Genomic DNA, 12,043 nt, shown 5'->3' on the forward strand with positions numbered 1-12,043 from the left:
GCCCTCCACCGCCCAGCATATTGACTGCATCAAAACCCTTCATAGATGTGATTTATTTGAGGCTGTGTTCTCCCCTGCCTCCCCCCTTTTCTGCTGTGAAGAAATCTCTCCCTCTGCCCCCGGGGCTTCCTCAAACCTGGCTAGGTCTGTCAAGTCTCCAAGTAGAAGTCTCCAGGAATGATTACACATCTCCCCACCCCGGGAAGACAAATCTCAAGGCAGAGGACGAAGGAGGAGGCTGAAAAGCTTCAGTTTGTCTGAGAGCGACGTGGCTCTGAAACCTGGACACTCGTCTCTGTTACTTTCCAGAGAACATTGGTGGCTTTTACCCATTGTGGGGAAAGTTGGAGGCAGCAGGCAAAGAGGAAGCCCCCAATGTGAGCTGGATTGACTTCCTAAAGGAAGCCACAACCTTGGGTTTGCAAGAGGTGAGCAGGGCTGGTCAGGACAGGATGTTTTGGAGGTGGTTCCTTCATAGGGTCACAAATAAGTCAGAGGCTCATGCCGAACATTAGGTGACTTGAGATGGTCATATGAACGGGTCAGCTGAATTTTGTGCAGATTCTCAACCCGTTTGCATGACATCCCTTTCTGCTCATTTCCAAAATCAGTTTAGTTCTTGTGTTCTTAAGAGCTGGTCATGCTACTGCAATTTATTCATAGCTGAGTAATTCCCTTCACCGCTGGAGCAGTTATTTGCATTTTTATCCATAGCATCCTCCTTCACATGATCGGTTGTATGACTGGTCACACAAACAGGCAGTTGTGCGATTGGTCACACAGCTGATTTTGAAATCAGGGTGTGCCTAGTTAGAAAAAGGAGAGCCTGCGTCGGAAGGAGAAACATAGGATTGTCCTCCTGTGGTCATGTCAACAAACAAAAGTCTAGCCATCTAGGAGTTGTGACTTACCATATGATAGTTGACCATCTCTTGCAGGCTGTCCCCAAACTTGTCCAGGCATTCCTGCAGAAGGAAGTGAGGTACAGTGGTGAGCACAGAAGAGCATCCAGGAAGGAACAACAATTGAACCAAGGAAGTTCTCCTATTCCAAGTGGGAGCCAGAGACTAGGAATTTCCCTTAGAAAAGCAGTCAGATCACTGGAGAAGACAATAAGGTTGGGAAAAGTAGAAGTAGCAAGAAAAGAGGAAGACCAAATATGAGCTGGATTGACTCATAAAGAAAAGTGTGCAGAAACTGGGGAAAAATGTCTATAATGTGGAGGAACACAGGAGGAATCCTGCACAGGATTGGGGAAATCCTATACAGGACTAGGTGACTCCTAAGCAGGATTGACAATTCCTGCATAGGATTTGAACTACAGGAAGTAAAAAGAAGAGAGAAAGAGGGAGGGAGGGAGGAAAGAAGGAATATCCAGCATATCCAAGTAGGGGTGGGAAAATCTAGCCGAGACCCCTCTAGAACTTCTACCCATCAGTGCGAACAATACTGGCCCAGATGGACCAAGAATCTGAGTCAGTGTAAAGCCATTTGGCTCAGTTTCTAATATTTTCACAGCACCACATTGTCGGCGCCCAGCATGTGTGCGATTGCACCCGATTCCTCCGAACTGCTGGGATAGCTCCATGATTTCGGTCTCTGTCTGCAAAGCCAGAGGCTGGGAGTTCAATTCCCCCACTGAGCCTCCTCAACAGAGGCTGGGCTGGATGATCTCCGGGGTCCCTTCCAGCTCTGCAGTTCTAAGATGATAATTCACATGGAGCGCCAGAGCGAGAGACGAGAACCCACAAGCTGCTCCGACGTCCTGGGAAAGTGGCGCTCAACGCTCCAGGGCTTCCTCGGCTCCTTTGATCTCCATTTTTGGGGTGGTACGGTTCCATCATCCGCCCCCCCCCCTTCAACGGCTTCCCCTGCCTCTTTTTTAAAAAGAAGACAGCAGCTGGCTGACCTACTTCGGCTGCATCCACTCAGCTTCCTGGTTATGCAGAAAACGACGCCGTTTCCTCGAGGCAGAAAACTCCTCGGATATTTTTAGCTTCGCGAGGGATTTGGTGGAGTGTGTGGGTCGCGTACGCAGTGAGCGGAGCCAATCATTTTTTATTTATTCATTATTATTTTTTAAAAAACACAGAGAACAATACGATTGCAGGCAAAATAATTTGACACACGCCTGGTTCGGTGCTTCTTCTTCCCACATTTCCAGCGTTCCTCTGGCAGACTGGCTTGCAAAGGTTCTCGTTAAGCAGAAGTTGGTCCGATACGACTAATTAATTTGAGAAGAGCGGCTTTGTATGCTATTTGGGTTTTTCAAACCCAAGTTCTCTCTGTCCCAGATATCTGTATTCCACGTGTGTTCCAGATAGGGACGCTTTTCTACCTCCCTGTCCAAAACCTTGCCTCGAAAGGGGATTTCTAAAACCAGACAACTGTATGGGTCCCCAGAGGTCAGCTATCCCAACCTGTCCCTATTGACAGGTGAGAAAATCTATTTCTACAGCAGCCTTGCTGGGTGGAAAACACAATCGAGCTTCAAAACCTCTGACAAAGGTACAGTACAGTGGTGCCTCGCTAGACGATGATAATCCGTTCCACTGAAATCGCTGTTTAGCGAAATCATTGTCTAGCGAAAAGCATTTCCCCATTGGAATGCATTGAAACCTGTTTAATGCGTTCCAATGGGGAAGAATTGCCATGGTGCTATCCAGCAGTTCTGATTTTCAAACCAACTTCCCCTCCTAAAGATGTTGCTAATAAGAAACGCACAAATCCTTCCACTCTTGAGAAGGCAGCACAGCTGGATAGCTCAGGGGTCGAGGTCTCTGGCTGTGGAGCCAGAGGTTGGGAGTTCGATTCCACCCCCTCCCGGGCCTCCCTCATGGGGGCTACACTCAATGATCCAGAGGGTCCCTTCCAGCTTGGAAGTTCGAAGACGATGCAAAACATTTTGCAGCAGAGATGGGGTGATTGTGCTGTGCTGAGACACAGCTTGGTTCACAGACGGGATTCAAGGCTGCATGACCGGCCAGCCATGCTTCCCCCTGCTTATGCCCCGAAGACCAATCACAAAAACAAGGGAGCTCGTTTGCTAACTACAGGAGTCAGAATAGCTTGTGCTGTGACAATCAGATCATATGACACTTAAGGGACTCCCTCTTCCGATTACGGGCTTAGCTGTAGTGTGCAGTTTGCCACGCAGAGGATAAGATCTGCCAGCGTTTCTTGCCACCAACATACAGAAGCATATCCATAGGGCCATCACACAGTGGCTCAAGGATGAACACATAGGCACCCGCGATCAACATCTCGGCATCCTGCACCCGGACCCCTTACCGAGATCATCTCATCCTTCTTGCACTGTTGGGAAAGATCCCGCACCCCGCCGACAAACTGCTTGTTGGTGATGATGTAGGCTTTGCCGGCATCGATCATATTACTGCATAGCTTCACCAGCTGAGAAGCAGAAGGAAAAAAAAGGAGCGTCAGATAAAATGGACTCCAAGGCGTTGAACCTTCTCCCCAAAGAGGCTCAGAACCTTGAATTGCTCTTTTAAAGCACTGCCCAAAACCCAGCGCGGTCAGGCTGTTCGGTGCATCTCTGAAAATGTTTGTTCTTTATTTGCATCAGTATTTTTTTAACCGAGCTGGCTGGATAGGTCTCTGGATTAGGTCTCTTTCTGCAGAACCAGAGGTTGGGAGTTTAAATTCCCCTTCTGAAAGAAAAGCCAGCCTGGGTAACCTTGGGCCAGTGGTGCAGTCCCAGGGCGCCCTCTGGAGGAAGGAAAGGGTAACACTCTTCTGAATACTCTCCAGGCAAATCCTGGGGAAAAGGGTGACACAACTAAGTCAGAATTGAGTTGGCAGCAGTATGTGATGCAGCCTGCAGAAGACTCCCAGAGAACATGAAAAGCTCGCCGTGTCTACAGATTTCTTAAAAGATCACCCAATGCAGAATTTGGTTTCTATTCACGGATCAGACCACTACCTTTCCTGTAGCTGGGAAAACCCTGAAAACGGTTGCTGTTAAGTCGGAATTGACTTGACAACCCATGATTACTATTAATTCTTAATGAGTGAGATTGTATTCCTGGGAGCAGGAGTGGGCAGGATCGGAACCTCCCTGGGAGGTATGTGTCGTTTGAGGAGGGAAAGTCTTCCTCGGACTAGAAAACCGTAGCAGTAACTCACTGCTTGGAAAGGAACTTTGAAAAATCCCATCGTCTGCAAAGAGACATGACCAAGGTCAAAGAGTAAGGCAGTGGCAGAGTGAGCACAGAGCAATATCTGGACTGTTTCCTCTGCTTGCGCGCACTCCCTTTCCCACCCTCGTCTACCCCAGGGTGACTAACGTGCTGGTAGTTCAACAGCCTTTCCCAAACTTTCCTGCAAACGGTTCTGGACTCTGAATCCAAACCCTGTAAATCTTTAAAATTCCCCAAAGGTGTGTCGGCTGCCCTGCCATTTCATGGTTCAAATCGGAGGCTGCCAAAACGGATTTGCTGCCTTCTTCATCGTGCACGACCTTCTTTTCCCATCCAACTGTCTTTGCCATCATTGCAGCCGAGTCCAGGGGAATGCACACACACTCACATGCACACACACAAACACACAAACGCAGCCAGATGTGGTTTCCCAGCCACATCTGGCATCCAGATGGACACTCGCGAAGCTCGGAGCCAACGTGAGGCTCTGGAAAGGAAAAGCGTGGCCTGCAACGTGGCAGTTTTGCCTTTCTGGATTGCAAAAAACGGAGCTGTGCTTTATTATGACTCGGCTCTTGCAATTCGGAGGGAGCCCTTATTAGAAACATCGCAGATTGGAGAGAAACCACCCAGGAGACAAGCAAGCACGCTGAGGCCAGCTGGGGAGGCAACATCAGGAAGAATCTGAAACCCAAGCGTGTAGCAGGTTTACTCGGGAGCAATTGCGCCAACGCTCAACAGAACTTCCAGGGTACTAAAAACATGTCAGACTGTGGCCTAAGACTCAGATATCAGAAATATTAATTTTTCGGATCACAATCCCCAGAAATTGGCAGCCATCCTCACCCTCTGTTGTCTTTTAAAAAAGTAACTTTTTTCATCTCTATTGTGGCTTTTATCCCATAACTACTTCCTTGGGTGTAAGCTAAGTGAGGACTGGTTCTGGAACAAAGAAGCAAATGCCTGAGGAAGTCACTTTCTCTAGAGCACAGCTTTCCGAAGCTCTCAAGAATTTTGCAATCCAAATAAAAAACTTTTCATATTTCTGCTTGGGGGGGGGTCAATCCCATCATCATTTATTTGGGAGCAAACGAAGGAGGCCTGACATTAGAATAAAGAAACGACGGTCGGAAGAGTTACTTTCGTTGGGTTACAGTAATAATTTCCCACTCAGAGATCTGTAACCCAAAAAGTAACTTTTTAACATCAAAATGGCCAAAAGAAAAATTAACTTACCAGGTTTTCCCCCCAAAATGACATTTCAGTAATAACTGGTAAACTTTAGGAGGAGGACTGAAAAACTAGCTATGTTTTTCTTCAACCTCCTAAAAATACTCAAGCATATCAAGTAACGGTCTTTTTTAATGCTTTATTTCCAAGCAATGATCTGGGACTGCTTTTCAGCCTTGGTTGAGCAGGAGGAACACTTGCATCAGGAAGAGCTTGGGCTTTTTCGGCTCACCTTGTCAAGCTTGGCCTCGATTTCCACGACATCTGTTTCCACTTCATCGATAGTCGCCCTGCAAAGAGAAAAGAGGAAGGGGATTGGTGAGGGAACCCCAGGTGACCATCAACTTAACACGCTATTGGCCTGTTATGAGCCAGGCCGAGCAGGCATGGGAAACGTGTGGCCCTCCAGATATCGGATGCTAAGAAGGTACACTTAACAGTCTCTTATTCTCCTCAAGAAAACTGAGGGGGGGGAATGCATTTTTTTCCTCCTCAACATACAATTTATCTTTGAGAGTTCTCACCCAACTTCAAGAAGCCTTGTAAGATTTCACTGATGTTTTATGGTTCTCTTTTTCTGGACGAAACGCCTATCTATACAGAATTATTACAATTCTTGGGCAAAACGGCATGTGTCCTATGTAGGATTCTCCAGAAAGGGCAATTTACAGCATTTACTAGTGGAAATAGGCAAAAAAAGAGTAAGACTAAGGTTCTGTATTCATGGGGAGGGGGGTGAGCAATCTTGCTGGTGCAGGGCTTGGTGAGGTGTCCCTAAAACCAGAGAGCTGGAAAATCACTACCGCTAAAACAAACAAACAACAAATCCCATCAACCCCAACCAGCCTGGTCATTGATGAGGGACAATGGGCATCATAGTTCACCAATCTCTAGAGCGCCAGAATCCTGAAAGGGGCACTCTGGATGAAAAGGGCTTGCCAGATCAGGAATGGGGAAAGAAATGCTATATAAGATGTTAATATCAAAAAAATAGGCCAGGCTGATATCCAGATAGAAGATGTGTCCATACAGAGCAGTGATTCCCAGCCTTGGGTTCTCCAGACGTTCTTGGACTATGAAATCCCAGAAATCCTAGCACAGTTTGTGGTGAAGGTTTCTGGAACTTTTCATTCGAGAACCTCTGGGGGACCCACGGTTGGGAACGACTGGGTTAAAAGTTCAAGATTAAGAGGTTGTCCCGCAGTCTCAATGCAAGCAAGGAAGACGGGGGGGGGCAAAACAGAATGATGATGTCTCCACCAGCTATCCGGCTGGATTTCTCCTTCCACTGGGAAGCCTTCCGCATCAGACGCAACAGGTAAACCACCTAGGACTGCATGGAATCTTGTTTGAACAGGACAACCGTGGAATCTTGTTTGAATGTTAACCACCATGATACTAAGGTTAAACTCGATCTATCGCACAACTCTGGGTGCTCCACACCATCTGTGAGATCAAGCTACGTCATCCAACTTTGAAAAAACGTCACCACGGAGTAGGAAACCCACCACAGATGCTTAAAGATCATGAACCCAAGCCATTGTTGAAGAACGTTGGACAGGATGGACCATCGGCGCAAACCAGGGAAACAACAGCTATATTCTTAACAGGGTACCCTGAAGGAAAACAGGCAGACTCTCTCTCTCTCTCTCTCTCTCTGTGTGTGTGTGTAATAGAGAGAGGATTTTTTTCTCTCTTTCCTCTCCTCACTCAACAAGATTTTTTTTAAAAGACAGCCTCTATTTCAAGCAAAAAACCAAGAATGATCCCCTCTACACACACACATACACAACCTCACACGCTACAGGAAAACAATGACTTTTCCCAGCCAAGGCTTAAGTCCAAAGGAGGCTTTCCGAAGGGGAGAGAGCCGAGAGGGATAAAACGTGCTCCTCCTCAGGCCGAGCGAAAGAGAAAACAGAAAACGTGGCCCTCCAGGAGGTCATTCCTGCGGTCGAGCCGAACAATGGGCCTTTCAAACCAGCACCTGGAAGTGCGGTGAAGCCAGGCGGCCATCTTTAGCCAAACAACCGGGCCAAATCCCGCTGGGAGAACGGCTCTTGACCTTGAGGTTTTGGGCCACAGAGCAAGGAGGTTGGGCGGCTGGAAAACGTCCGGACTCCGGGTTTCGAAGTATTCTGACACGAAACGTTTTTCCCTCAAGCCTGTCTTTCTGCGTGTTCCCTCAGAGCCAGGTTTTCTTTCCCTCCCCCCCTGAAAACTCAGCTTGGTTCCCTCTTGCTTCTTCTTTGAGCTGTACGGGTTGGCATGTTTTGGACTACAATTCCCAGAATTCCCACCAAAAAACCCACACGTTTGGGTATTTGGCCGTCTCATGCATGGTGAGGAAGAGAACAGTCAAATGTCTGTCTTTAGGCTTATAATCATCCTCTTAGAATGGCACAGCTAGAAGGGAACCTATAGATCATCAAGTCTAGTCCCTGTCAAGGAGGCACAGTGGGGGGGGGAATCGAACTCCGAACCTGTGGCTCTGCAGCCAGATATCTAGACCACAGAGCTATCCAGTAGTTCTCCAAATAATAATCTTAGAAATACAGAGCTAGAAAGGAACCTTATAGATCTCTACTCCACCCAGTGGGGGGATCGAACTCCAAACCTCTGGTTCCACAGCCAGAGGCCTAAACCACTAAGCTCTCCAGCAGTTTTCTCCTATTCAGGTGCTGTCAGGAAATGTCATCTTTCCTCTCTGATGATTTACTCTTTCCTTAAAACCATTCCATGGACACCAAGATGAGGAACACGCAGCCCTCCAGACATCATACACACCCGGACACCAATATCCCACGTAAACAGAATTATCTTCCAGCAGAAGGAGCCTAGGGTTGGTCATACCTTTTACAGAAGAACGCATTCCCCATGTGACTCAATTACGATGCTTCCACCATCGGTCCTGTCTGGTGTTCCAAACCAGCCAGATTCAAGAAGGGAGAAGCGGAAATCAATGGAAAGAGGTGGCCTTAAAGGGTATTTTTCTGTCTCCCCAGCCGGGACCCAGGCCTCTCCTGGATGGAACCAGTAGCCACAACTGTCTAGCTCGTGCCAGACAACACTGGTCTGGAAGCTCCCGAGAAGATGAATCAGACCTGCTAATGGTTCTGTATGATGCTTAGTCAACGTCACCATCAGCTGGGGAGATGGAGCCACGTGGGTTCATACTTGCACGCTTGGGCATGTTCTAAGCATCTCCATGTCCTGAGGCATGCTGACCTTCATTAGTTGGGTTCCTACAAGTTCTTACATAACCCAGAGAGAGTGTCAGCTGACGTTGTAACAACAGCGGTTCTGGAAAGATTAGGGGGTCAAAGTATTTGGAGAGCAGGGAAAGCGGGGCGCCAGAACGGCTTGCGGTCCAAACACCGGCTGGGAATGAGAACCCGCTGCCATTTTGGAAGCAAGATGCAACACCGTCGTCACAGTGTACCAACAAGGCCATGCTGACTTATGGTGGCCCTTTCCGAGGTTTTCCAGGCAGAGAAGACTCAGAAGTGGTTTCCCCTTCCCTTCTTCTGGGGAGGGATCCCTGGGACGGTGCAGCTGGCCCAAGGCTACCCAGGCTGGCTCTACGCGCAGAAAGGGGAATCGAACTCTAGCTCTGCAGCCAGAGACCCCAAACCACTCAGCTATCCAGACAAGTAAAATAAAGCAGCATGAAACTGAACTGAACTGAACCAAGCTAAACTAAACTAAAAGCTCTCGGGCTACTTCAAATTTCTGCAAGCAGCCGCTGAAACAGAGGCATGAGTCACAACATGTATGTGCCATGTTCCCGGCTTTGAAGAACTGCTGCTAGGCAAAACAGACAATGCTGAGTGAGTTAGATGAACTAACCATCAATGGAAAACAGTTTCCTGTGTCCATATAGCTCTCTGAGGTCTGCCAAGGCCAGCTGGAAACAAAAGCCGCTTTTGATTCCACCCTTCTTCCCATCTAGTGCCTCGTCAAATGATGCTGAGGTTCCTTTCTCTCTCTCTCTCTCTGTGTATGTTTTTATTCATTTTTTTAAAGAAACTATCCAGCGTTCCTCTTTTAAAAAAAAAAAACAACACATGTGTTGCAGCAGGATTTGTCCACTTCCATCGTGACTGACGTCCTTGCAAATCGTTAAAGCTGAACGGAAATCAACCTCAGAGAAGTGGCACTGGGGACTACGAGGCCCATAATCCCCCCCAAGCACAGCTTGTGGGCTTCCTGTAGCTTCCCCCCCCCCCTGGGCTTTGGCAAGGGAGACTGCCTCCCGGCCACCATCAGATTTTCCACAGCGTTGACAAATTACCTTGGAAGTGAATTGGAAACCTGGCATTTCTTTAAACGGGCAGTTCAGCTTCTCCGAAAGGATCTCCCCCATGCCGATTTCAACTTCTCCTTTTGCTGTCACTTCCACACCACAAACATTTTGAGGGGTACAACAGAGGTGGAAAGTTCTATGGCTTCAGAAGAGGTGCCCCAGAAAAGGCTAGTCCTTGGCCTCCTGGACCAGTGGTTCTCAAACTGGGGTCTCCAGATGTTCTTGGGACTAAAACCCCCAGAAGCCTTCACCACGAGCTGTGTTGGCCAGGATTTCTGGGAGTCGCAGTCCAAGAACATCTGGGGACCCAAGGTTGGGAATCCCTGTCCTAGACTACTCTTCAACAACCTTCCTTAAGCACTGTGTTATATTGTAACTTCTCTCTCAGCTGGTCCCCGCATTTTGGACATCTAAACTAGTCCTTCTCTGTTGAAGGTCTTCTTCTCCAAAGCAGTGGTGGAAGACCCCCCACCAAGTCTGTGGCTGACTCTGGCCCTTCAGGGTCCCCCAGAAGACTATGGCCTCTTTTCCACAACACCGCCATGTCATGATGTCCTCGCTTTTTGTATGTTTTCCTCGTCATTCCACAAAGCTCTCAAAACACCCCGAAGAGGACGGGTTTTGGTGGCCCCACACAATCTCCACCACTGAAAGGTAGTCTTCAAGCAACTGTATTTGGTATGAAAACGTTCTCTCCCTCCCCCAGCTCTAAACTCCTGCAGGGAGTTCTCATTGATACATCCAAACGACGTCGTATGGATGCCTGGAAGCCACGTCCCTTTTCTTTCATAAGCCGAGACAGAGGCCTAGCGGGAGTCCCTTTCTGCCCACAACATGGCTTTTCACCAGCCTGTCCTTCCTTCCTTGTTCAAGTTTCTTGAGCTGAACACTTGTCGTTTCAACATGAAACATCCCGTTTCGTCGCCGCTGTGTAAGCCACTCACGTTCCAGGTCCACGCGGCCCATCTCAAGCGAAGGCGCCTCCCTCGTTCACCAGCGTTTCTAGCTTCCTCCTCTAAGGAAACAGACCTTGCCCCAAATTGACTTCCTGCCCCATAAACGAAGCATCAAACAGCGCAGGAAACACTCCAAGTTATTAATCACCGCTCTAAATTATTTAAGGAAGAGGAAGCGATTTGGTTTCGTTCAGCCACGGTGGGCGTGAAAAACCAAAACTCTAGCAGAGGGCCTCGGCGGCCGATGGGAACGCAGCTGTTTTTATTGCCTCTCTCCCACCACCTGAGAGGAAGAATTCAGTAACATATGGAGAAAAATGATGAATAATTCCCTCTGTTAGGAATTTTAGCACCTCTAGAACTGCAGTACTTTCCCCCACTCAACCCTTGTTAAGTTGTGGGTCTACCAACAAAACACTGAGGAAGTACGTACATAGAAGACTAGGAAATGGCTCACGTCACGACACCAAAATCCATCCATTTGAGCACTTTTGTTTCAGCTCCATTTTTTCTTTTAACAATTCCAGGTTTTGTTTTGTTTTTGCAAAGGTTTGAATTTCTGCTTAAATTCCTCTAGCAGACTCACTGAGCAGAATAGCTTCTAGACTCAACAGCTCACTCTGAGACATTAGCAGGATAAATAATAAAAGCCCCTTCTGTCCTAACGCTGGTGAAACGGAACAGCAAACTGACAAACGTGACCTCTTTCACTTACTTGTGAATATTATGTTGTGACTTTGATTTTGACTTTGATTTTGGTTTTCGTTCAATATTGGTTTAATGTGCCCTTGATTCATTGTGTTGCTAAACACCCAGAGTGGCCTTGCAGCCAAATGAGCGGTAAAGAAGTCAAACAAACAAACAAACAACAACTGCTTCAAGCAAAGAGACTTCAACGGACTTTAGAGAGGGAAACAAACAGCAGAGCAGAGGGGCGGGGCTCTTTTTGAAATCAGAGGCAGGAGGGAACAATTGGCCAGTGTTGGGTAGATTGACAGCCACCCCAGCCCAGAAAGGTCCCTCCCAGCCACATCGACTAAAGGCAACATGCGAGGTTGCAATAACTCCAGCAGTTTTGTGGCTGGGCAGAAGATCAGTGGGTCGCAGAGGTTGCAAAACAGCTTTTGCCCTTTAACCTGAACTTTATAGAAGCCAACCAAGGCGGTGAACCCACTGTGGGGGTTCAGCACCCCGGAGAGCTCCTAGAAAATTTTGGACTAAAGTTCTCCTCTTCCCGTGAACCGGGAGTCATCAAATACAGATGTTCAAGCCGAAAACTGGGAAGGAAGAAATTCACTTTGAATGGCCAGTCATAGCACTTGTAGATTTCTGAAAGCAAAAGTGTACCTTTTTAGGGAAAATTTGCAATTTTTGCAGGGTGCCACGCACTG

At 47.8% G+C, this 12,043-nt stretch overlaps 1 protein-coding gene across 1 annotated transcript in view; it reads right to left on the reverse strand.

The window, feature by feature from the left end:
* ACAP3 (ArfGAP with coiled-coil, ankyrin repeat and PH domains 3) overlaps positions 1-12,043 on the reverse strand; it is a 99,682-nt gene that overhangs the window by 55,913 nt on the left and 31,726 nt on the right. Inside the window, exons 2-4 of the mRNA XM_072977615.2 lie at positions 5,623-5,680; positions 3,292-3,411; positions 912-965 (exon numbers count right to left, since the gene is read on the reverse strand). Coding sequence (XP_072833716.2) covers positions 912-965; positions 3,292-3,411; positions 5,623-5,680 — 232 coding nt within the window. The remainder of the gene's footprint in view (positions 1-911; positions 966-3,291; positions 3,412-5,622; positions 5,681-12,043) is intronic.

The sequence above is a fragment of the Pogona vitticeps genome, chromosome 7 (genome assembly GCF_051106095.1).
Source record: "Pogona vitticeps strain Pit_001003342236 chromosome 7, PviZW2.1, whole genome shotgun sequence".
NCBI lineage: Eukaryota > Metazoa > Chordata > Lepidosauria > Squamata > Agamidae > Pogona > Pogona vitticeps.